This window comes from Lynx rufus, unplaced genomic scaffold (genome assembly GCF_022079265.1).
Source record: "Lynx rufus isolate CCGP_SWC_20201006 ecotype Redwood Valley unplaced genomic scaffold, mLynRuf1.p SCAF_31, whole genome shotgun sequence".
Lineage (NCBI taxonomy): Eukaryota > Metazoa > Chordata > Mammalia > Carnivora > Felidae > Lynx > Lynx rufus.
This window is the reverse complement of record NW_025814847.1, coordinates 2,951,318-2,977,519: the sequence shown is the minus strand read 5'-3', so window position 1 is coordinate 2,977,519 and position 26,202 is coordinate 2,951,318. Positions and strand designations below refer to the sequence as shown.

General features: G+C 53.7%; 1 protein-coding gene across 2 annotated transcripts; it reads right to left on the bottom strand.

Moving 5' to 3' along the window:
* Positions 1 to 24,161, bottom strand: FCRL4 (Fc receptor like 4). 2 transcript variants are annotated; one of them, XM_047093067.1, is made up of 12 exons: positions 23,894 to 24,157; positions 21,790 to 21,810; positions 17,843 to 18,097; positions 16,533 to 16,787; positions 15,975 to 16,256; positions 14,675 to 14,962; positions 7,657 to 7,770; positions 6,541 to 6,568; positions 5,543 to 5,637; positions 5,245 to 5,313; positions 1,391 to 1,422; positions 1 to 1,292 (listed from the first exon to the last, which is right to left on the bottom strand). In XM_047093067.1, exons 1-12 carry the CDS (start codon positions 23,922 to 23,924, stop codon positions 1,176 to 1,178), a joined length of 1,587 nt encoding a protein of 528 aa, XP_046949023.1. In that variant the 5' UTR covers positions 23,925 to 24,157; the 3' UTR covers positions 1 to 1,175. The 2 variants fall into 2 exon arrangements, with proteins under 2 accessions (XP_046949023.1, XP_046949022.1); XM_047093066.1 differs by lacking the exons at positions 1 to 1,292; positions 1,391 to 1,422 and having other exon boundaries at positions 3,071 to 5,313; positions 23,894 to 24,161.
* Between the last annotated feature and the right edge of the window lie 2,041 nt (positions 24,162 to 26,202).

Sequence of the window (26,202 nt, the reverse complement as noted above, 5' to 3'; positions counted from 1 at the left end):
TAGATTTTTCCACAGCATGGATTTTATTGATTGCTGTAGCCCCTCGTATTTCCTGTCAGCTGGTTGTTGGGTCTAGAAACTTGATTGGATTCAATTTTGATATCTTGGGCATGAGTACTTTGTAGGTGACATTGAATACTTCCATCAGGAGGCACAGAGTGTTAGGCTGTCTGGTTTTTGATGCTAACCTAATCAGTGGGTGTTCCATGAAATTTGCCATCAAAAGAGTGGTTTTCTGTGCCTTTCATTCCTTCTTCATTTATTGGAAGAATTACTTATTCTCATATCAACTATTCAGTAACTAAAGACACGCCTCCTGCAAGAAAGACAGCCCAGTACCCTTGGGTGGGAAATTGTGTTTGGAAAGCACAGCCTATGGGAGGGATGCTCACTGCTGTTGGGTTGCTAATTATTTCTAGGCCTTTTCAGTGGACAGACCTAGGAAATAAATATCTTTTTTAAAAAGAGCTTGATATCAACTTCTGCGGATATTTCCAATTAGGGTTTGTAGGGTTATTAATTTTGTTTTTGTATTTTTTTCTCTAGTGTGAAAAATCTTTGTCTTAAATAACATTAACATAATTACCTTTGCTTTTGGAAGCTCAGCCTAGAGCCTGCTTCTTAATACCCCAATTAATTAATTAATACCCTATTTAAATTCTTTTCTCTGCAAACTAGTGGTGTGGATTCTTTTGTCTACAGCGCAATCCTGACTGTAAGCAGTGTAGGCAGGAGAGGTGGCCCTGGGCTTGGTGTGGGAAGGACCTGGGCACTGCGCATGGTTAAGCCAACTGATGCAGATGACCCCAAGTGGGACAGTTGTTGGGGACGCATTGAGCAGAGACCTGAGTCACTCAGGCGTGCCTTTGTGCAAATCCCAGGTCACCAAAACCTGTGCTTCTGTTTTTCAACAGGAGTGCTTCTCCACCCTTCTTCCTTTTCCCTAAATGGGACGTGGGGAGCACATGACATTAGGCTCCGAGCAGGGGTCCAGGGTCTTCTCTTACCCGTGATCCTGGTCACCTGAGCAAGTCTTTCAGCGGCTGCCCCATCACCAGTTCAGAGAAGGTGAATCAGGAGTCGCGGATGTGAAAGCACGTGGGCAGTTGGGACCAGCTGGTCACTCCCGGGACCCTGAGGACTACACTGAGCTGGGGCTTCGGGGCAGGGATGAGTCACGCAGGTGGGACATTCTCGTAACTGTCCGTGGCATCTTCATGCTGAGACCTGACCTTTCCGGCAGAGTCCCCTTGGAGCTGTGTCTTCACCGAGGAGTAGATAACTGCGGCATGCTGGGGTGGAAAGAAGAGGAAGGAGATTCGGGAACAGGGAGAGAGGATGGGGCTGTGGGGAGTGGTGGGAGAGAAGACAGGCAGGGACGGACACTCACCTTGTCCTCTAGGGACGCTCCAGGGGCACTGGCTGTGGAGGGAAAGGCACTCGCTGAACTGCGGGCATCCCGACCCGCTCAACCCAGGCTGCGAGCTTTCCCCCCAGAGGCTGGGAGCCACTGAACCCTTTGCACGGTTGCTTCTGCTTCCCCCCCACCCCCGACCCCCAATGTGCCCCACAGCACAGGTGGTGTTCTGTCTTACCGTTTCGTAGCCCAGCCCTCTGCAAGCTGTCTGTAATCTCCATTGATCTGTAAGGTCCTTCCTCACGACCACGCCAAGAAACCTTGCTTCCTGCCTTTACCACGTGTCAACACAGAATTTCTCTCTGCTTTAATCTTTGCCTCTCTTAGCTAACAGCACCTCCTCCTGACTCCAACCTCAGAGTACCCCCCTGACTGCTCGGCGGGTTCCCATGAGAGCGCTTCACGTGCGTGCCCGCGGGAAAACCCTCTGTCACGTTAACGGGTTCTCGTTCTTAGCTTTATCTCCACGGTTCTCCAGAAAGGGAGCTGCAGTGAGAGGGAGGTTTAGCTGATGGTATTTGCCAGATCCTACGTGTTGGGAATTAAGAGTCTCAGAGAACTGGATGGAAGCATCATAGCCACATAGTGATGTATGGAGACAGAGCCTAATAAAAAATGCTTCTGGGACAATTGAGGCTTCTCTTTATCACTGTGTTCTTACCATCGACCTTTCAGGGTTACAGATCTTCTTAACGATGTGATAGAACCTAAGTTCTCTCTTCCCAGAATTATAGTCATACGTGTCGAACTATGTGTACAATTTTAGGGGTTTCATGCAAACCTCAGGGAACTGGGGAAGAAGTCTTGCTACAGATCATTAGTAAATAAAGTGCCTGAGATAGAAGTTGTCCACCAACACAGTGCTCAGCTTCAGTGGTGTTCTGACGAATCCGTTAAAGAGTGTGAACAACAGTACGTGATCAAGGTAATTCTAGAAGACGCATTCAATTAACCCCAGCAACTTGGAGGCAGTTCTGATTCTGCCACTCAAAGGGTCCTGGCTCATGGGGGTGGCTGAGAAAGCCAAGTGACGGACAAGGCAGGTGGTCAGTGTTGGTCAAGGACGGCGATAGGCTCTATAAGCAGGAGATCTTGCAGCAAGACAGAAGACTTGGTCTTCGGTTCGTCTTTTGCTGGATTTGTGATCTTGGGAAGGCCCTAATGCCATTTGTAATACAAGTGCAAGATTAGACTACAGTGGAGATTTCTACTACGAAGATACAGGGGATTTTAATTTGCAAGTGAGCTGCTGTATTTGGAAAAGCCACCTATGAAGTGGGAGAAAATATGTGCTCGCTGTATATCTGATAAGGGGTTAATATCCAAAATATATAAGGAACACAGGGAACTCAATAGCCAGAATCCTCCCACTACTGCCTCAACTAAAAACGGGCAAAAGACCTGAATATACATTTCTCCAAAGACAGATGGCCAGCAGATGCTGGAAAGGGACTATGCAACATCACTGGTCATTAGAGAAATACAAATAAAAGCCACCATGAGATGTCACCTCACACCTGTTAGGATGGCTGTCATCACAAGGGCAAGAGCTAACAAGTGTTGGGGAGGAAGAGGAGGAAAGGTAGCCCTTGTGCCCTGTTGGTGGAGATGTAAGTCGGTGCAGCCACCGTGGAAGACAATATGGAGGGTCCTCAAAAAATTACAAATAGAACTACCATATGATCCAACAATCCCATTTCTGGGTTTGCACCCAAAGGAATTAAAAATCAGGATCCTGAAGAGATAGCTACACCCCGTGTTTGCTACAGCATTATTCACGGTAGTCAAGACATGGGAACCACCTAAGTGTCCCCGAACAGATGAATAGGTAAAGAATATGTCACACACACACACACACACACACACACACACACACACACACTGGAATATAATTCGTCCGTAACAAAGAAGGAAATCCTGACATTTTGACACCATGGGTGGACCTGGACGTTGCTGTGCTAAGTAAACGAAGCCAGACACAGGAAGAAAAATCCTGCACGTGCTCACTTTATGTGCAGAATCTGAACTAGTGAAGCTCATAGAAACAGACGGTAGGATAGTGGTACCCAGGGGCTGTGGGAGGGGGAACAGAAGGAGTGGTCAAAGGGTACAGGGTTTAAGTTACGTAGGATGAGTGACTTCTGAAGATCCACTAGGGAGCCCTGTGCCTGTAGCTGGCGATAGCGTGTTGCATACTTACGATTTGCTGAGAGGGTAGATCTGTGTTAAGTGTCCTAACCGCACACACACATAATAATCATGATGATGATAGTAATGATCATAATAAAAAATAAGAATGGGGGGAATACAATTTTAGGAGATACTACCCATGCTTGTGGCCTTGAGGGTGGTGATGGCTTCGCTGGCATATACTTATCCTCAAATCGTCCAGTTGTATACATTAAATGTGTACAGCTTTTTCCACATCAGAAAAAGTAGTAGTGAACTACTTATAATATGCTAGAATATGGATGAGTTGCAAAACATTATGTTATGGGAAAGAGGCCAGACAAAGAGACTACATTGCATATGATTTCATTTACATGAAATTATAGAAAAAGAAAACTCCAGGGACAGAAAGTGGGCCATTGGTGGCTGGGGCAGAGCTGGAAAAGTTATCTCAAAGGGGCAGGAGGGGACTTCCCGGGGTGTTGGGAGTGTTCTATGTCCTGATGGTGGTGGTGGGTCTGGGACTGGATACATTTGTTAAACTTAATTGACTATCTGTCACCTATCCTTAGGTGTCCCCATGGACAGATGTGTCCAGCTTGGACAGAAGACGGGAGTGCAGCCATGGAGCCCCAGCCCAGTAGGGCCCACGGCTCCCAAAGGACTCCAACGGTGGGAAGCTGGATGCGAGCGGGTGGGGATGAGGCCATTGAAGGGTCACAAAAACTGCTGGATTAGAGACGGCCGCTGTACCAAGGAGCGGCAGGAAGGAGTGTCAGGCGGGAAGTCAGAAGACAGCACTCACTCACCTCTCAAGGAACGGCCTTCTTCTGCACCTGTTGCCAGACAGGTGGACGCCAGCTCCCAAGCACCAACCGGGCGAGTCCTTTCCCACCCAGATCCCCAGCACCCTCCAGGATGGTGAAGGGAGACCAGCCACAGAAACAGAGAGGCCAACTCCACCCTGCCCTCTCACCACCACCAGCTCCCGTTCTGAAGTTTGCCTGAACTAGCGGAGGGCTAAGTTTTGATGAACATCTCGAACTGGATATTCTAGCTGCTGACTTGACACTGTGACATACCGTGTCCACCTGCTGTCTGTTCCCTACGAGAATGGAGAGTGTACTGAAAAGCCTTTGCTGCCAAAATGTTCACCCTGAGCGTGTGGGAAGATCTCCCGCAGAGCAAAGTTTCAAGAAATAGTGGGGAAACACATTTTTGTAATTAAGTCCTCAGTCTCGCTTGTTCCGTATATTGGCTACATGGGGCTGTTTATATGAATGAACTGAACATATGTGTCTATATTTATATACGTTATGTGAACGTGTATCTACACACGTCTCACCACATAGCAGGTGGCTTGTAAGCCTCATTACTTAAATACTTAATTCATTACTTCAGGGAAATTTTCAGACGTCCGCCTTCACGGTCACAATATCGATCAGAAGGATCTGATCGTCAGGAGATACACGAAGCATCTTTTGGAGTCTGTCTTCTCTCTTTGGAATCTAAGCTCCGCCTACAGGGATTTCCACCTGCCTTGTCTGCCGATCGACTCCGTGTACTCACTGCGGCGCCTAGCACGTAGGGGGTACTCAGTAAACACGTGTTGAATGAAGGAGTATAGTTTGCAACCAGGATCTTCCCCAGTGACTTACCTTCCCCTTCTTGCCCCGGTCGAATAGTCTGGATCTCAGAATATACCAAGTGTCCCTCTCCGCGACTCCCTGGAAAGGAGAAATGGCACTTTCAAGGCTGCTGCCGTCAGTGGTTATGTGCTACACAGGTTTCTTCCTAAGCTTCCTCCCCACACTTCTTGGACACAGAATGAAGCAGTGATTTCTCGGGGCGTTTGGGTTTGGGATGCCGTAAGGACACCAGGGCTTTCTCCAGGCATCCAGCACATTATCTTTCCCGGGCTCAGGCGGGAGCAGCTTCCCTACGGCGACTCCTCACCATTGCCGTACAAATGCTGGAGCTCCACTGGGCTGTCTTTCTGTCCCTGGCACCTGCCATGGGGGGCCTGTCCTGGGCCTGTGGCGGGAGAGCTCCTGTGACACATGGAAACACATGATCATCCCTGGAACATCATAAGATGCACAGCAGCAGGATGGCCAGAGAAGAAGGGGCATGGGGGACATCGGCGGACAGCGGGGGCCAGGGACCCAGAGAGGAAGGGGCGTGGCGGGGCGGGGAAGAGGAGAGGGGAATCAGCGGGTGGCAGGGGACCAGAGACCAGGAATGGTTTAACTGGACCTTCAGTAGGTCCATATAGAGCCGGACTGTTCTTTTGAAAGAAACCCTAGGACCACAGCATGGGCAGACTTTTGGGGACAAGGCTGGCCAGTGTCTGACATCATTGTAACAACCATCCCATAGACAGAACGGTCACACTCAATTGGTTAAAAAAGCCTCGCCTCGTCACCAGGAGGTGTTGACTAAGTGTCTTCACACGGTCTTACCCGGACAATTCCAGAAGGAATTAGACACAGTCTGTGCTCCCAGTCACTGGCTATAACCCAAGACTGAGACGCGTAGGTAGAAGAACCAGATTCTCCAAACCGAAGTTAAAGACACAAAGTCTGATGAGTACATGTGCACATGTGAGACTTCCCTGAAAGCTGGAACAGTTGTGCACACATTTACAGCAACACGTTGCCTGACCAGAGTCTTGTCTGCTCCAGAAATATTCTGCGCCCACCTAGAAAACCTAAAATCTTTGGTATTACCCATTTGGGTGAATGGATGCATTTCAAATAAATGGATCTAAATACATGCAAAATCCATAATACGAACTATTAGAAGGTTCTAGAAGTTGTGATTTTGCTCACTTCCGGGGATGTGAAAACGTGGGCACCTAGCCACAGGGGCAGAAAGACACCACGTGAGCTAATTTTGTAGAACCACAGTCCTGCATAGTCTATTCTTGGAAGACCGGAAGCCTGAGGCCTCACCTGGTTGTGTTTCCTGGAGAACCATCTCCTGCAAAACAAAGCAAAGGCACATTTGTGTCAGCAGAGGGCGCTCCTTCCCAAAAGCTTCATGAAGGGAAACTGGCTTAGAGAGGCCATCAGAAAAAGTCCACTGAGACCATGCACCCGGTCCTGGACTTTTAGGAAAATGATCCGGACAAGGACTGAACAAAGCGCGTAGCTTGCTGGGGATAGGGCTATACGTTCCTGGGCCGAATATGCAATCGTCTGAGACTTGACGAGGGTTCAAGGCAGAGATGATACACCTCAAGGAATACTGCCGGGGACCAAACGGTCTCTCTTGCAGAGCAGTGAGGGGATGTCACGGAGCATCTGTGCTCATGCCCAGAGGAGTCTCGGGCTCCGACTCAGGCCTGCTAAGGAGGCTCGCGGTCCAGATCCAAAGTGGCCCACGCAGCCACATGGATGGTGCCGAGAACAACGTGGTGGGTTGAACCGAGCTGATTAGATCAAGAGGCCGAGTTGGAGGGTGGTTGTACTAGAGCTGAAATAGCTTCTGGGCCCGTCTTCCACACTAGGCTCTCTCGCGTCTGAACTATCCTGATGGGACTAAGGCAGAAGCCTCTGGAAGTGTGCGGCTCTCCCCCGGGGAGGGGAGGAGGGGAGGAGGGCGGGCTGGCCCGTGGAGAGCCCAGCCCTTGGAGCACGGGACAGCAGCTTCAGGCTTTGACACGGGGAAGTCTCCAAGGAGGAAGGAGGATAGAGATTAGCCAGCCTCCCTTCTCACAGCCCTTTGGTGTCTCTTGAACGCCCATTTGTGGGGGATTCAGATGGGCTGCGGTGTGTAGCTGACTGACCATTTGAGCCAAAAAACTGCAAGGGGAAACTGTCCGTATTAAGTTTTTGGAACTTGACGTTAAGAAGTTTGCTTCCTTCCTACCTTTCACTCAAGACTTAGAGAACCCGGCCAGCTGCAAGCAACCCTCAACCACAGCACCTGTTCACACCTCAGGAGGAGGGTGTATGTCTGTGGGTGTTGAGGGCGGTGAGCGGGGAGAATGGTGGGTGCTCCAGGGAGCGGGGTGCTCGGCAGGGACCGGGCTTGGCCTCTAGCAGCGGGTAAGAGAGAACACAAACCTGACTTCCTCTGGTGCCGGCGGTAAATCAGCAGGCCTGCAGCCAGGACAAGAACGCTGAGCAGTCCCCCAGTGGCTGCCGCAGCAATGAGGCCCATTCTGTTCCCTGGAGTGCCTGAGGGGGGAGAGCCTGCATGAGCCCCGGGGAGAGAGGGCCAGGACGTCCTGGAACTTTCCTCAGCTCGGCTGGGGTCCTGAGCCCTGGAGTGAGAGAGGAACCTAGCTGACCAGGGCTAGGCCCGGGCCGGTGCACACAGGAGGCAGCCTGAGGGGCGGGACGGGACCCTGCGCTCCGGTAGGAGGCTCCAGGCTGAGGGTCTGGGGGGCCAGGGCAGAGGGGAGAACGCAGCCAGCTCCCTCCGCTCACCCACGGACACCAGCTCCAGATTAGCATTTGAGGGGACCCTCTCTCTGGAAAGTCCGTATTCTTGTACTCTGGCCTCTTGGGAATTGGCCCCGGCCACCCGGGAAGATGCCACATGAGGCTGGCTCGGCAGCCCGCTGGGAAAGAGAGCGCATATCACTGCTGACGGGCACTCGGGGAACCAGCAGCAGCTCGGACACGGCTCGCCATTAAAGCCACGCTGGGACGCCAGAGGGAAACAGCACTGCCTCGCCCCTCCTAGAAGCGCTGAAGGGGAGGAGAGAAGCCGAGGGAAGCAATAAACTCAGTTGTCAGGGGTTTCTGACTTTTCCATTGGATCCATTCTCCTCATTCAAGAGATTTCATGTGGCTGATGCATTCATTCACTCATTCGCTCATTCATTCATTCGGTAGCCATTTATTGAGTGCTGCCATGTGCCAGGCCTTGAGGACAGAACAGTGAACAGGACTGCGAGGTCCCTGCCCTCCTGGAACTTACAGTCCAGGGAGGGGAGGCAGACAATAAGAAAATACATTTATAACATGTCTGGTGACGGTAAGGGCTAAAAAGCAAACCCAGACTAGAGGGGCAAAGAGTCGGGGGGGGTGGCAGTGTTTGCATGCAGATTCTTGGTCCTGACAGAAACCAGATTCAGACTTCGGATGCCACAGGATTACACAGAGAACATTCGCGTACCAGAAGCACAGCAGCGTTAATTATGATTCCCACTTAACTACATGGCACTCTGTGTCTGTGGTTCCTGCCACAAGGTAGGCACTCAGCACCCAGGGCCACCGGCCATTGGTGGCATTTCTGTCTCTATGCTTTCCCTTCCTGACAAAATCAACACACCTATGAGTGATTCTGCCTGCAAGCGGTGTTCGTGGGGAGTTGCCAGCCCCCCCCCCCACCATGACAGCTAAACCAGAGGAGTGGAATGCCAGGGAGAAATCCAGGGACACAGCAGCTTGGCTGTGTGTCCTAGAGTGAGTCTTTCCCCATTGCCCGCCTGGGCGTCCACCTGTGCCAAATCAGAATCAGCCACGCCTAGGGTACCTAGGGTTCCAGATTTAACGAGCAGGGAGCAAGTCTTTCCCCTCCCTGATAACCCCATTTCCTAGAAGAAATGGCTCCTCTGGGGAAAGGAGTTGAAATACGTTTTAGTTTGAAAGGCACAGAACAGTTGCGCTCCATCACCTCCAACAGTCTAGAAGAAATGGGCTAATTCCTAAAAACATACAACCTGTCAGGACTGATTCATGAAGACTGGACAGACCAGTAATGAGTGAGGAGATTGGGTCAATAATAAAACCCACCCAATGAAGAAAGCCCAGGGCCAGATGGTGTCACCGGTGAATTCTACGAAGCATTTAAAGAAGAATTTTAACTCCAATCCATTCAAAGTCTTTCCCCAAACCGAAGAAGAGTGAGCACTTCCAAACTATTTTATGAGGCCAACATCACCCTGACACCAAAGTCAGATAAGGACGCCAGGAGAAAAGTACAGAGCGATATCCCTGACGCATATAGATGCAAAGATTTCCGAAGAAGGTATCTGACTGGTCAACAGGTACATGAAAAGGGGCTCAGCATCCCTCATCAACAGGGCAATGCAAATCAAAACCACAAGGAGATACCGAGTCACGCCTGTCAGAATGGCTATGATCAGAAAGACAAGAAGTAGCAAGTGTCGGCGAGGATGTGGAGAGAACCCACATGCGCTGTTCGTGGGAATGCGAGTTGGTGCAGCCACTGTGGAGAACAGTATGGAGGTTCCTTAAAAAAATTAAAAACAGAACTACTATGTGATCCAGCAATCTCACTTACGGCTATGCATTTGAAGACAATGAAATTACTATCTGGAGGAGACATCTGTCTCCCCATGTTCTTGACAGCATTATTTATAGTAGCCAGGACAGGACAATACCTCAGCGTCTATTAACAAACAATTGGACAAAGAAAATATGGTATATGTCATTATTATATATATATGATGTATATTCCATCACATACATTATATATAATATTCCACCACGTATATAATATATAATGTTCCATCATATACATTATATACATAATATTCCATCATATATAATGTATGTGATATTCCATAATATATTATATATATAATATTCCATAATATATTATATACATAATATTCAATCATATATAATATTCAATCATATATGTAATATTCCATCATATATAATGTATATGATATTCCATCATGTATATAAAATATTCCATCATATATATATTCCATCATATATTATATATATATAATATTCCATCATATATATATTCCACCATATATATTGCATATACGATTCCACCATATATATTATATATAATATTCCATCACATATAATATATATAATATGCCATCATATATATTCTATACATAATATTCCATCATATATAATGTATGATATGCCATCATATATTTTATATATAATATTCCATCATATATAATATTTCACCATATATTATATATAATATTCCATCATACATATATTTCACCGTATATATTAAAAATAGTATTCCATCATATATACGATGCACTATTAGCCACAAAAAAGATACCCTGCCATTAGCAGCAACATGGATGAGACTTGAGAGTATTATGTTAAGTGAAATAAGTCAGACAGAAAGACAAATACCGTAAGAGCTCACTTAGATGTGGAATCTAGAAACGCCAAAGTCGTAGAAACAGAACAGCTGGGGTGGCCAGGGGCTCTGGGGGGAGAGCAAGATGGCAGATGTTAGCCAAAGGGCACAACCTTCCGGTCATGGGAGGAGCCAGTGCGGGGCGTGTAACGCACCGCGTGGTCGCTACAGTTCGGGACACCGCGCCGCACACGCGATAGCTGCCGAGAGCAGGTCCTAAATGTCCTCCCCACGCACACCCGTGCGCACACGATGCTGGTGTGAGGTGGTGGAGTGTTAACCCGCCCGTTGCGGCAGTCGTCCCACGTGATAGAGCACGTCATCATGTTGTATATATCATCATATATGTACCACCAATTATGCCAATTCTGTCTCAATACAGGTGAGAGAAGAGAGAGGGAGGTGTAGACCGCACAACTGGATCGGTGGGTTAAGATCCTGGCTCCTCCCACCGTGTGGCCACAGACCATTATTTCATCTCCCTGTGCCTCAGTTTCCTTTTCCGCTGTTGTTGGTGTATTGTGGACATACGTGAAGCGCTCTGAACGCTTCCCGGTGTGGCGGGTGGCGTCCGGGCAAGTGTTAGGTCTCGTCTGGCACCCTCACGCTACGCCCCAGGCCCTTGGGAACCTCGTGCTACCTTCCGATCCGTTCAGGGGACGTCCCCACAAGTTAGGTCTGCTCCCACACAGCATCACCCTGGCCACCTTCAGCCCATTCTACAGACTGAATTGTGTCTCCCCCAAGATTCGTATACTGAGGAAGCCTGGAGTCCCAGTGTGACGGTTTTGGGGATGGAGCCTTTGGCGGGGGTCATCAGGTTTAGGTGACGTCTGGGGGGGCCCCATGACGGGATTAGTGTCCTTACAAGAAGAGACACCCGAGACACCCCCGCCCCCGTCACCCCTCTCTGCCATGTGAGGACACAGGTGCTCCAGGAAGGCCGCTGTCTGCAAGGGGAGGAGAGGGCCCTCCCGGAACCCGACCACACAGGCGTCCTGATCTCAGACTTCCGGCCTCCGGGCCGGTGAGAGATGCATTCCTGTGGGGGAAACCACACGAACCAAGGCCCACGAATTTAAAAGATTTTGTGAGAAATCCCCTCTCTGTCATTGGCCAACCGAACCCTCGACGTCTGCTTACTCCGTGAGAGCGGAGGATGACACCCGTTAGAGTCGTGCACGCCAGTGCGACGGCACGCGTGGGCAAGGACACAGGTCCCTTGTACCGACCTTAACCTCCGGAAGGAAGAGGAACATGTTCACACTCAGCTCTGAGTTTCCAGCAGTCTCTCTCCTGCCCACTTCAGGGAGTGTCGCCTTTGGGCTCCCCGAGGACACCTGTTTCGGTACAAGAGCCCTTTCCCCAGAGGCCGCCCTCCCGCTTGCAGAGCCTTTCTGGGGTTCAGGGCCGGCGCATCATCTTCTGGGGGGCGCCCCTCGGCGGCTTCTGGCTGTGCTAGCCTCTTCTCCCTCTAGAAATGGCACGAGTGTGACACCAGGCTCGGTCTCTGCCCATCTGTGCCGGGACCACACCCACTCACAGCGTTCGCTGAGAAATTTCCAGAGTGAGAGGCGGACGCTCCCGTGGCACCTGTGTGTGGGAAGACCTGACCCGGGAGGGCCCCCGTGATCACAGGACTCGCCCCGAGGGAGCTGAAGGGAAACTGCACGGCAGCCGGGCGGCCCCCACAGCAGCCCCCGGTCCCACAGCCCCTGAGCCACCTGCTCGGTCCACGGCTGTGTCAGGGCCGGCCGCTCTGGGCCCGTTCAGTGTGGCTGACGGCGGGGACTTCCTCGGAGGACTTCTGACCTTGCCCTCCGCCTCTCGCAGCTACGTGATTGTGTGCAGGTGTGAGCTTTGTGACCTTACACGAATTGCCACACCTTTCTGAGCCTCAGAGTTCTTTTCGGTAGAATGGAGACACCAGGGCCATCTTCACCTTCCGGGATAGTTGCTGCGGTCAGTATAACCGTGTGTGTAACACTCATTCTCTCAGTAGGTGTTTATCGAACGCCTACTGTGGGCCAAGCCCTGGTCCTGGCACCAGGGATACAAGAGCGGTCAGAATACAGACCTGCCTTCGGGAGGCTAGTCTGGGAGCGGTGGGAGGGACAGAGAGACACGGCAGGGCCGGTGGGGGTAAGCGCTTTGAGGAACGACACGGGGGCCCTGGGGAGGAAGGGCCAGGGTGGTCTGGGCACGTCTCACTGGAAAGGTCTCACTGGGGGAGGTGAGGGGTGAGTATGAGGCTATCACGAAGAGCAGTGCAAAGGCCCTGAGGCAGGAATACGACTGGACGGCTTGAGGAAGAGACAGGGGGCTGCGGTGGCTGGAGTGGAGGAAGTGAGGGGAGGAAGGAGGGAGAGCAGGTCCTGCAGAGCGGCGGGACCTGGTGGACGATGGCCGTCACCCTGAAGGAGACGGGAAGCCAGCGGACGGGGCTTTGTACGGAAGAGCAATGTGAGGTGTACAGGCTCCTTGGGATGCTGCGCAGGGAAGGGGCTGTGGAGAGCAAACGCGGACGCAGAAGGCCCGTGGGGGCGTTGCCGCAATAACGCAGGGAGGGAATACTGGCGACTCAGGGGGCAGGGGAGGCTCCGGGGATGGCTCAGGTCCCGGCCTATCCTGAAAAGCCAGCTGGATGAGACGCGCAGGTGGCCTAGATGCGCAAGACGGAACAAAAGGCAGGCCTGAGTTTTGGCCTCAGCAAGGAGGAGGGTGGGGCTCGATGTCCCCGGCGATGCGGCAAAGCAGGAGCCGTTGGTTCGGGGGCACAACCAAAACTTGGGATGAATTCAGTTTGAAGATGCGGACGAGCCCTTCCTGTGGAACATGTGGGTTGAGCGCTGGACGCGTGAGAGGTCTCAGCTGTAGGGGGTGTGGGAGTCGTGGGCAAAGAGAAGTCCGAGGTGCATTTAAAGTCACTGAGCCTGGGTGGGGGGGCGTCTGTGTGGCTCAGTCGGTTGAGCGTCCGACTTCGGCTCAGGTCATGATCTCACGGTCCATGGGTTTGAGCCCCGTGTCGGGCTCTGGGCTGACGGCTCGGAGCCTGGATCCCGCTTCGGATTCTGTGTCTCCCTCTCTCCCTGCCCCTCCCCTGCTCACGCTGCATCGCACTCTGCTTCTCAAAAATAAATAAATGTAAAAAAAAAAAATTAAAGTCACGAGACAGGGTGAGACAGTGCAGACAGTGGGCACGGAGGGAGGACGGAGGACAGAGGCCCGGAGAGATGGGAGGACTCGGTGAGGGAAGCCTAGACCCAGTGTCTGGCCGAGGGCAGGGGACAGAGCGAGCCGCGTCTGGCGAGTCAAGGAGGAATGTGGTCCCGGAAGGAAGGCGGGGCCAGCTGTGTCGAGAGCTGGTGACCGGCCGAGTGACACGGAGACAGAATTGCCGTTGACCCCAGCAACGTGGAGGCCCGTCCACCCTCGTCAGCGCAACTCGGGTGCCGGAGAAAGCCCGGTGCCGACGGGGTTGGTAACTCTGCGCGGGAGCCTGGCCGCTGTGGCTTCTTGGGGACAGAGGGAGAGACACAGGGGCCCAACGGTGGGGCCCAACGGAAGGCCCGTCCCCTGAGCGCATGTGACCGGGCCTGCGTCCCCTCGCGGTCTGGGCCCTGAGACCGTCAGGCCTGCAGGATGGCTGGTCCTGTTGGGCCGCAGGAGGCCGCGATGGGCCCGATGCCTCCCTGAGAGACACGTGCCCTTGACACGGATGACCCTGCGATGCTGTTAACGAGCTGACGCGGCTCTTTGACATCAGCACGCGACGGGTCAGAGGGCAGGCACGTGCGGTCGTCTCCGGGGCGAGAAACGGCTCCTGCCGGCCATGCCCCACGTGCCCTATCAACGTTCCCGCGAAGAAACTGTATCGCGGTGGAAGATGGCAAAGTGGAGGAGGCAGGATCACCAGCGGTGTTGGCCTCGCCCACCCCCAACCTGAGGAAGCCACGCTAAGTAAGGCCGCTGGAGAGGACGGCTCACCTGTGACAGTGACGTTGAGGACCGCGCTGCAGGCGAGGCCGTGGCCGTTGTCGGCCGTGCAGAAGTAGCCCCCCGCGTGGCTCCCGCCGACCGCAGGGATCTCCAGCTGCGCCCTCTGGGAACGCCGGCGTCTCCTCCCCAGACTCTCCCCCGTGTCCTCCCGGTGCCAGGAGAACGTGGTGTCCCCTGTGCCTTCGGCCGCGGAGCAGATGAGGACCAGAGGCTCCCCCGCAAGTGCCCGGCCCTCCGGGGGCTGGGTCTCCAGGAGCACTCTGGACACCGGGACCCCTGCGTGGACACGAGACAGCGGGTGAGGGCCTGGGGGCAGGGGGGAGCTGGCGTGTCGGACGGGGTCACTCTTTACGTGACTTTAAGATAAGATCTACTCGTCAGCGTGGGGTCCCTGGGTGGCTCAGTCGGTTAAGCGTCCGACTTCAGCTCAGGTCATGGTCTCGCGGTCCGTGAGTTCGAGCCCCGCGTCGGGCTCTGGGCTGACGGCTCGGAGCCTGGAGCCTGCTTTGGATTCTGTGTCTCCCGCTCTCTCTGCCCCTCCCCCACTCATGCTCTGCCTCTCTCGCGCGCAAAAATAAATAAACATTAAAAAAAAAAAGATATACTCGCCAGCAGGTGCTGGTGTTGTAGCACATAGACTGTGCAGTTGGGACCCAGACCCTCACTAAACGTCCTGTTTCCATCCTGAGACATGAAGTCCCAGGAGAGAGAAAGCAGCGTTTGAGTTTTGTCTGAGGTCCTGGCGGCCGCCTGGATCGTCTGCGGCGACAGGTGACCGCGACCTGTCTGCAAGTGACAGGCGGTGGCTGGCACTGGGCTGGACCACACCTGTCTCTGGGAGCCCTGCTCAGGTGCCTAAGACGAGATGGTGATTGTATTGATCTTCGCACGAGTGTGCGTCCCGCTCGTGGGCGGGCGCTCCCACTCTGGGTGGCTATTGCTTGGGAAGAGGCTACGCCCGGCCCCTCCGTAGTTCGCCCCAGATCTGGCCTTCTAGAAGGTGCCGGCTCAGTAAGGAGCAGGGCGCCTCGTCGTCTGGCTCGCGTTCGTCTTCCCGAACCCTTGCATCGAAGTCGGCCGCTAGCGTTCCGAGGCGCTGCGGTTCCCAAGGAAGGCTGAGTTTTTAGAAAAATGGTGGTGGTTCTTTGATCACCGTACCTCGCTCCTCAGGGCCAGCCGCCCCCATCAGGAGGCGGTCCCCACCTGCACAGCGCGAAGGCAGCAGTTTGTGGGGGTGGGGGAGGCCCCCACCCCACCCCCACCCCGCCGGCGGCTCTCCCACACTCACCCTGCACGTAGACGTGCACCGGGAGGCTGAGCTTGTGGACGCCCTGGGCCGCAGCCGCCCCGCACGTGTATGACCCCGCGTCTTGTCTCCAGATGGCTGTGATCTGCAGTTCCGGGGACCGGCTCCAGTCTGACAGCACGACCCTGCGGTCCCCGAAGAAGCTGAAATGAAGCACAGTGTCCGGCCGCTCTGGAGGTAGCTGAGTTTCGCAGCTCAGGTTCACAGAACCGCCCTCTGTGGGCTGGGAGGGGGTGACTTTCAGCTTCGGGTGTGGAAACAGTTCTAGAGAGAAGAGGGAAACCAAGGTCTCAGAGGGCGGCCCTGGGGGCCCTGGGGCAGGCGGGCTCGGCTGCTGGGTCCTGGGGAACTTCAGACACAAGGCACGACACGGGCGGACCCCGCCTTCCCCTCTTTCCGCCCCAGCTCGAGCGCAGGGGCCCCGCGGCTCTGCCTGCCGGGGGACACGCGTCCCTCGTTACCCAGCGTTGGGACGGCAATGTGTGGGTGCCCTGTCACACGCTGAGCAAGTCGATAATCTGCATGAAATGAAAGGTTTACCTTGAATTTGAACAGACTTGGTATTTGACCTCCATGTGTGCATTTTGTCCACACGCCCAGTGCAGTGGTAGAAGCCGCTGTTGTTTGAACTTGCTCGTGGTATCGAAAGGTCCTGGCTCTGATTGGAGGCGGAGATGACCTTTCCGTTCCAAATGTACTTCACAGAGGTCAGCGTCTCTCGACTCCTCGTCCGGCACCTCAGGACCAGCGTGTCACCTTCAAACACGCCATGTGGAGCCTGCAGCACGAGCCAGCCTGGAAGCCACACACAGACAGGGGCTTGGTGCTGAGGACGCCCCCTCCTCTGGGTGCAGCTCGGGTCGCAAGGCTTGGCTGTGTCTTTCCTGTCTCTCTCGCAGGGTTCGTCTCCTGCCCCGGGCCCACTCCTTCCCTCCCGAGTCTGTATGACCTGCTTCAGCGGCAAGTCGTAAATGAACCCCAAACACACCACCTCGACCCCCCCACCCCCCGCCACTCGGGGGCAGAACCACAGCATGAAGATTCTAACGTGACCGTGAGCCGCACCGTGACTTTGCCGGACGCGGTTACAGATCACCCCCGACCGGCTCACCCGGGCCCCGAGCGGGAGTCACTGGGGGTCGGGGGGGGGGGGGAGGATTCCGGGGAAGAGACTAGAAACTGTCACCGTGCACTGGGGTTTGCTCTGTGGCAGGCTTGTCAAACACAAACCCCGGGGGCGAGGGACGGGGAGCGGGGTCCCTGGCGGACATTCTCCCGCTCTTCAGACGCTCGTGACAGGTCAGTTCTGTCCCCTGTAAGGTGACTCAGGGACTGACTGCCTGTCCCCCTGCGCGGTCCCCATGCGGTGGTCCAGACCATTGTCTGTGAAGTGGGCAAAGCAGGACCGGGAGAGAGTGGGTGCCCCCTGAGGCAGGACAGTGGGAGGAGAGAAGGGACGGGTGTCAGGAAGGGGGAGGGGGAGGGACACAGGCCTGACGGGGAAACTCCCCTCCTCCGAACTCATCTGTGTCCCTGTCTTGTCTCTTGCAGGAGGCTGGCCGGCCCTGAGGGCACGGGCTAAAGCAGCCTCAGTTTGCAATCCCCTAAACGAATTCCTTCCTCCCCGTAAAGGCACAGGGATGTCTGCTGAGTGGTGTTAGAAAATGACACTCTAACGTCTGTCGACAGTCCTTTGAAAAACACCTACAGACAATGAGGGGCCCTGGGAAATGACGGTGTTGGAGGTCAAGGGTTAGCGCTGAGCGAAGGCCCCCAGGTCTGCCCACCCCAGGGCGCAAGGATACGCGAAACGACTTGTAAAGGTCTAAGTAGTTCACCTGCTTGCTCACCTGAAGAAAAGATCATGTTCACTTGGTCACTTGGGAGCGAGTCCTGGGTCTGGCATCTGTACTGTCCGGAGTCACGGACCTCCAGGGTGTTGCCTGGGGTTTCGCGTAGCGTTCTCCTCCCAAGGTACCAAAGGAACCGTTTTATTTTCTCTGGAGCGTGGAAGTGAAGTACATTGCAAGTCAGGGTCACTGTCTCTCCTCTGAAGGCGACGGTCCATGGAGGATGGAGGGAAATCACGGGTTTGGACGCAGCTTCTGAGGAAGAGAGAGACAGAGCCTGAGATGGGGACGCCTGTGGTCCCCGCCGCGGTCGTCTGTGTGGGACGGACCCGAGGACCAGGCTTGGGGGGATCCCCAGGAAAGCCCCCGTCGGGAGGAACACGGTTTGCCTAGGCTCGGCTTTCCTGGCTGCGTTCACCTTTGCCAGGGGTGCGGTGGCCGCTCTGTGGTCTGTAGGGGCAGGCTGGCCTTCCAGGGGACGACCCCAGCCGGCCCCGCTCTCCGTGGAAGGGCAGCCATGCGGGCTGGGCCCTCGGTCGGTCCCTCCTGACTCCCTCCTGTTACAGCCGTCTGTCTAAGAGGAGCCTTTGTGTGGTGTGGCCGCGTGGTGGGGTGGGGGCTGTCGACGGGGGTTTGCGGGGGGGGAAGTGTAGGAATTTGGGGGTTGATTATGCAATTATGGAGAAGTTGTATTTTTACCGAAACACGAAGTGGGTGTGGGATAGTGATGCTCAGACAGAGGCACACCGAGCGTGAGTGCCAGGAGCCAGAAGCTTCTCACTCCCCAGACTCAAGGATCTGCTTCTTGACAGTGGAACATGGGCCTTGCATGAAATCAGGCCCTAAGATCTTTGGAACCCCGACGGACAGACAGGAGCTGGAGCGTGTGCAGTAAGAGTTGAATTCTCCCCGTTGAAAATCAGGGAAAAGACTTCTCTCTGCCTTCCTTTTCTTTAGGAATTCCTTTCTAGCGTACGTGAATCTTTGGACACTTGCCAGTCTCACCACTGGGGAATGTCCTGCTCAGGAAGGAGCCATCCCCTTTTGGGATGTGGACAGCTAGGGGCAGAGACGTCTCCCTGCTCCAACACGCACAGCAGCCCCAGACTATGCAGACGTTCTTTCCTGGGGTGGCTAAAAGCCAGTTACCCCGCACAGTGGTCTTCCCAGGTACTGAGATAGAGCTCGGATGAACTGTGTGGGACAGAAGGCACCATCAGGGCCTTGTGCCTGACAAGTGACTATTTGGCCGTGGGACCTGTGTGCCGTGGGAGGAGGGGCTGCTCAGCTGAGTCAGGAGTCGAGATTCCCTGGTGCCCTGGTGACCTCTTAGCGGATGGCCTGAGATGCCCGTCGCACCCTGGTTTGACTTGTCTTCAACAACAAGTGTTTTCTTTCTCTGCTACCTCTGTGGAGAAGATTTCTGGACTGGGAGAAAATTTTGCTTTTAATTACATTTCCCCAGCAACAAACTGCCACGGAGGCACTTCCCTCTCTAGGTGTTTATTTTCTGAGTTTCGTACCTTTGAGATTTGGGAGGGCTGGTCACTGAAGCGGACCCAGAATACACCACCGTGGCCTGAAAAATTATGTTGAGCTGAGGGCATTTCAGAGTAGATTTCATATATATTTTTTATTCTGAACACCCTTACCTGCCTCCCAGAAGGACTCCGTTATAAATCGCCTCCCAGGAGTAACCAGGAGCAGTGGACTCTTACCAGCAAGGACTAAACAGACGTCACGAAACTACCCTAACGTGCCGTCTGCTCTCCAAAGGGCCGGGGTGTCTTTCCTGAAAGCCCTTCGTTTTCCAAGAAGTGTCCTCCTCCCTGGCCCCTTTCCCTGCTCAGACGGTATCTGAGCCCCAAGTCCCAACCGCCTCCCGGGCTCGCAGTTTCTGTGCGCCCTGGTAAGAAGGGAATACAGATCTTTCTCCTGCGAATCTGTCTTTTGTCTGTTTAATTGGCAGTCCCCAGTGAGACACTTAAGGGGAAAGAGATGTTTTTCTTCCCTGAGATGCTACTCACCATTGGAAACCTCCACCCACACTCCCTTCCCCTTCGTGGCCTGCTGCCTGGGCCAGCAGTCTGTTGGGCTAACCTCTCGGTGTTGGTGTTACCGAGGAAGTACAATTGCAAAGTGACCTCTCGCATTCTGCCTGAGATGCAGGAATTCATGACTTTGGGGACAGTTACCAGCCAGGACTGGGTCGGGAGATGTCAGGGGAATAGAGCCAGGAGAGGACCCCCCCCCCTGCCCCCAGTGGGGGGCGCTGGGAGTGGTCTTGCCTCTATGGTGAAAGACCCAAGCTTCCTGGGGGGTTGGGGGGTGGGGAGAGCTCTCATGCGGTTTTGGTTACCTCCCTCCTCCCCCAACTTCCTGTCGTGCTGCCTGAAGCTGGGGCCCCTACCACGTTTAAAAAATCAATATGAGACTCGAGCTTTGTTCTGCAGAATTGCCTGTGGTAATCTAAATCCGGTGAAGTAGAAAATAAACCAGATCATTTCCATGTGCAATATTCCATTTTCCAAAACTAAAATCTCAATCACGCGGGCATGCAATTTATCGTAAAATCTTAAAAGTGGAATGACCGTAGGCGTGCTTTTTCGTTAATGCCTTTACGCTCACATGAGGACTGTCCACATTTAAGGGCGGCTAGAGACTTTAAACATTCTTACCTTTGTCTGCAAGAACACCCAAATAGATCTTTTAGTTACACCCGAATGTAAAGGGGATGCTGTCCCTGTGTTGGGGGCAAAGTTATAGAGTAATGGGAATGCTTGTTTTAGATGAAAAAGCTGATGTTCTGTTTGGTGATGCAAACGTTCTTGTGTCTCCACAGACTTTTTCTGTCTCTCTTTAGAGGACCGTACAGACGATTCCATGTTCGCAGTGACCATGGATAGAAACCCCTACTGTCCGTGTTCCTGGGAAGCATCTGGGATGGGAAGGGGGGACTGGGAGGCGGGTCTTGGACCCGAGGGAAGGGAAACCTTCCGCTGGTGTGTGCAGCTGGTTTCTCACCGGTCCGCGGAAGCTGTCCCCTGCTGTGTGCTCAGAGAAGACGCACCTTGTCGGGGTCTCATGAGGTTTGGACTGAGTCAGTGAGCTTAACCACATCTAGTGGCTGATCTGAGATACGTGGTGTATTTTCTTCTCCACCCTAGAGCATCTAGCAAAGTCTGGCCAAGTGACAATCTCTTCCCAGTTCGGCAGGGTTTTGTGGGAGATGGTCCGTGTCCCCTGACCGAGGGGGACGGCCACAGACCCAGGAACTGCAGGGGACAGTGTACACGGGGGGGGCCGTGGCTCCTGCTGGCTGGGGCCGGATGGCAGCAACCAGCCCCCCAGGATGAACTCAGTGGTCCTGAAGGGATTTTTGGGGGTTGCCAGAACACCTGGACGCAGCTCCCCCAAAGCCTGGTCTTCCTGCGGACCGGCAGGGCGGGGGCTCAGAGGCGACACGATCTGAGCCGTTACCAGGAAAACATCTACACAGCCTGCTGGACTTTGGGGTGGAGAGCTTGCTCATGGTAGGGGTGGTGCTGTGTTGGGCCAGGAAACGTGAAGAGGTAGAGATGTTTGCATCCTGGGTGCCCCTCTCCGAGGTCTCAACCTACCTCTCGCCTTCCCTCCCAGGCTTCTGTGCACCTGTCAGGGCGGCCAGCACCCCACATCAGGTGCGGGCACGCCCCCCCTTGACCTCTGTGACATGCGCCCCAGCCCTCCCCCTCCATTCGTCTGACACAACGGCAGGTATGACCTGAGGGCGTGACTCTCTGGCTCATCGGGTCAGAGTCATAGGAGGACAGGGTGACGTTGCCCTGCCTGTGTCCTCAGGATGGGGATGCGGGGACCAGGTCTCCCCTTAAGAGCACTCCAGACGGAGGCCGGTCACTAGAATATCTAGAAATGGAAAAGAGGAAAGAAAGAGGGGGCCTACTTACCAAGCTGTCCACAGACTGGAGCTGTAAAGAGAGGTGAGGGTGAAGGTCAACGCGAGGCCGGAGCTGCACCCTCCCCCCCAGAGAGCCCCCTGCCGGGGCCCCACTCCAACGAGGGCGGGAGAGGCGTGCCCAGCCCCACCACCCGGAGGAGTCAGGGGACACCGTGGCGGCCAGAGCGCAGGCGGAAGAAGGCCTGGACTTCAGCGGTGCGACGCTGGGCGAGCTACGGAAGCCCAAGCCTCCCCTTCCTCATCGGCAACACGGGGACCATAAAGGTGACCTCGTGGTCTTGTTTCAGTGGGTGAAACTAGTAAGTCTTCCATTGCTGGCTGCTGTCCCTGTCCTTTAAACGTGAGCCTGGCGGGGCGCCCGGGGGGCGAAGCCTCCAGCTTCGGCACAGGTCATGATCTCAGGGTTTGTGGGTTCGAGCCCCGCGTGGGGCTCTGTGCTGACTGTGCAGAACCCGCTTCAGATCCCCCGTCTCCCTCTCTCTCTGCCCCTCCCCTGCTCCTGCTCTCTCTCAAAAATAAATAAACCTTTAAAAAAATACAGAAACAGGAGCCTGGTGTGGCTGCTGCTCAGACCTGGCTTCACCATCTCCTTGCCTGGGGGCTCTTCCCTTCGGTATCAAGAAAAGGCAGGTCACACCCTGATGAAATCTACCTCCTCCTTGAAGCCTTCTCGGATGCCTCTGGGCTGCAGGGTCCTCACTCTTCTCTAGGCTCTAGTGAGCCATCACAGCTCGCTGAGACTGGAAATCGGATATGCGGTGTGGCTAACAGCATTGTTCCTGCGAGTGTGGACTTGACCCCTGACGGCCGCTGTATGGAGCTTAAGGGCGAGAGACCGTCTCTGCGCCTTGGCTCCCGTATCGGCAAGGTGGGATTTATCGCAGTTCCAGCTCACGGGCTGCTAGGAGCTTGGAGTAGACTCACACTTGGGGTATTGTTAGAAAAGTGTCTGGCGTGGTCGGGGCTCAGCAATTAATTATCAGTTGCCATCAGCGAGAATTAACGACTGTCACCACACATTCTCTCAGGAGTCATCGTGGAATATTTTTGTGGTCTGTTTTCAAGCCAAATGCTTTTGCATTTGTGCTTTGAGTTCCTCACCAGAGTGCCGGCTCTTGGGGACAGAGACCGTGTCCTCTGTGTCCTGTGTTCTCCCCCGTGCCCACGATACCCCCTCGTTCACTGTTTACCAAGTTCCCGTGATGTGCCAGCCTCACTGGTCACTCTGCCCCTAGTTAGGGTCTGGAGAAGCAGCTAGGAACAAGAAATGAGCTTAATAAATATTTAGTGTACAAGTGACCGACTGGTCATTTGTATCAGCTTGTGCTGCTAGGACATTAATGCCTCACTTGGACCCATATTGAAAAATAGTACAGAGGTGGAGTGGGGGGGGGAGAATCCAAGGGAAATCATCTTATTTTCTGTCTTGCAAATATCAGAGCAGGGCATGACTGTAAGATTCAGAGAAGGAAATAACTGTCTCAGTGGAAACTCATTTCTTTCTTTCTTTTTATTAATTTTTTTAAATGTTTGTTTATTTTTGAGAGAGAGAGAGCCCACGAGCAAGGGAGGGGCAGAGAGAGAGGGAGACACAGGATCCGAAGCAGGCTCCAGGCTCTGAGCTGTCAGCACAGAGCCCGACATGGGGCTCGAACCCACAAACCACAAGATCATGACCGGAGCCGAAGCCGGAGGCTTAACCGACTGAGCCACCCAGGCCCCCCGGCAGAAACTCATTTCTATGTCGGCTCACATTTAGGACACGTTCCCTTCGCACGGATTTAGGGCCTCTGTGATCAAGGAGGTAACTGAATCTAACTGTGGATATTTTACGTGGCGAAATAGGTCCACGTCGGGAGTAGGAGGAAATTTTTTGTAGGCAATTAAAAGCAAGCGATGAACACACTTTTGGAAATCATTCCCCAACCCCCCCCCCATACCGTTCGATTAACACCTCGCCTCTCGTTCATTTCCTACTATTTTGAAATAGGAGTGGAACCCATTTGTTCAGCAGCCCAGAGGGGGTGGGGGGCTTTTGCTCGCGGAGAGGTTCGGGTTCCCCCGAGAGAAGAGGCTTCTGCTCGCCCACTTACCCAGGACCAGCAGAGATGCCCACAGGAGCATCGGCGCGTGCTCTGGGATGCTCTGGGACGGACGGACTGGCCGGTCCCGGCGCTGGGCAGTGAGTAGAGCGAGGTGCCTCTGAGTGTGGCCGGCTGTGATAGCGAAGTGAAAAGAGGAAGTACAGGAATGTTTCTTAAAATACCAGAAGCACGTTACCCAGGGCCAGAGACTCTCAGTGATGACAGTCACTGTCTAGCAGAATAAGTACCGCTCCAACTTCGTGGTGTGAACGGTGCCTCAAAGCTTTCGTTGTCTTAGTCTCAGAAGCTTCCAGCCGCTGCCTTCCAGGGAACCTGCAACACGTGCTCTCTCTGCTGCCAGAGGCCAGGCAACACTGCAGACCTGCTGTGAATCACATAATCCAGGGACGTCCTCGAATCGGTCCGGAGCAGGAGAGGTTCTCCTTCGAGGCCGAAATGCGCTTCTCTGACCTCAGGGGCCTCCGCCGGACCACCTCCGGCCGAGCATCCACATGTGACGAAGCATCCGAATCATAAGACAGCTCGCGCTCCGTCCGACACATATGAAAATGGCCTGACTCATTTTCTCAGAGGAAGCTACCAACTTTGATCTGGTTAGCAGGTGGACGGCAGAATCAGTTATAGCCCCATCTCGCTCTTCCTGGAGAATGCACTGCCAAACTTTCCGTTGAGGGTCCTGGAAGCTAGAGTTTGTTTACAGGAATGTCCTGACGAATGCACACGGATTCTCTAGCTGTAACTTACGCGGGGGAGCGGGTGCTGGGAGTCCAGGGGTAAGCAAGGGTCAGTACGCTTTCATGGGAAGGGGGCGGGCAGAAGAGCCAGCGAAGGGCTCAGTACGAGCGAAAAGCGCTGTGAGGGTCCAAAAGGAGCGAAATCTAACCCAGGGCTGGGGAACCAGGAGAGGATTCTCAGGGGAAGTAACAGCCAAGTTGAGGTGTCTTTCCAGGACTGAGCAGTGAGAAGGGACCAAGGTGGAGGGCACTCACCATCACCATCGTCTTCACCCCCAAGACATCTGTGACTCGGTGACCCTTGATCCTCCTGTGAGTGGCAGATATCAGACAGAGGACGAAGTATGAGTGATCTGCATTGCTGTAGCCCAACATTCCATGTGCCTACAACAGCTCCTTTCTCTAACTTGGGCTTGTACTGAACACCACTCGTGCTCCGGGCGATGTCCGTGACCTTGGAAGTATAATAAGATGAATAAAAGACACTTCTTTTAATGTTTTTATTTATTTTTGAGACAGAGGGAGACAGAGCATGAGCAGGGGAGGGGCAGAGAGAGAGAGGGAGACACAGAATCGGAAGCAGGCTCCAGGCTCTGAGCCATCAGCCCAGAGCCCGACGCGGGGCTCGAACTCACAGACCGCGAGATCGTGACCTGAGCCGAAGTCGGACGCTTAACCGCCTGAGCCCCCCAGGGGCCCCGTGAACACACAGATCTTTTTGCTCAAAAACTGGGCCAAATTAGAACAGAATCACAGCTCCTTAGTGCACCCTATTCCAGACTCGCACCCACACTGATGTGGGAGAGCGTGTGGAACAGACTCTGGATTTGTAGCCTGAGGGCCAGCCGTGGATTTGCTCTGTCTCTTGCACAGGTCAAGGCAGATCCACTTTGCTACTTTGAGATTTTTTTTTTAACAAAACCCTATTTTTTCCCTACGTTAAAGTTTTTTTTTTAATTTTCAAATTTTATATATTTAAAAAATCTAAGTTCAAATTCATTAACATACATAGTATCGGCTTCAGGAGTAGAACCTGGTGATTTATCACTTCCATGCAACACCCAGTGCTCATTGGAACAAATGTCCTCCTGAATGCCCATCCCCCACCTAGCCCATCCCGCCACCCCCACCCCTCCGGCAACCCTCGGTTTGTTCTCTGTCTATCCTACATTTTTTTTTAATTAAAACTTTTAGAAAAATGGCAAGAGTAAGACAATAAATATCTGTGTGTTCTTCACCTAGATTCGGCAATTGTTCACATTTTGTCATATTTGCTTATCTTTTTTGGAGGGATGGCCAAGGTGGCACTGTTTGCAGGCTGTGGAAGAAGGCTGCACGCGGGGGGCTCGCCCACATGTATTGTGCTGCAAGATGGAGCTGGGGGCGGGGGACAAGGAGGACCCTGTGGGCTTGGGGCCAGCGGCCAGGAGCTTACGTTCCTTACGTTGTCACGTTCTGCAGGGAATCCAAAGGAGCCAAGAATTTTATATTTGAACCTAAACTAGCCGGTCATAATACAGCTTTATTTGTCACTGATTTCGTTTATAGGTAGCCCGGGGATCA

Bases quoted from the DNA above. Each gene is read 5' to 3' on its own strand.
- FCRL4 (XM_047093066.1), bottom strand. From the start codon at position 23,924: ATGCTCCTGTGGGCATCTCTGCTGGTCCTGG. The intron at 7,771-14,674 runs GTGAGCCGTCCT...CTCCCCCCTCAG, and splicing joins CCTCAACGTCACTGTCACAG to GCACTCCAGGGAACAGAATG. The intron at 5,314-5,542 runs GTGAGGAGTCGC...TCTCCTTTCCAG, and splicing joins CCAGCATTTGTACGGCAATG to GGAGTCGCGGAGAGGGACAC.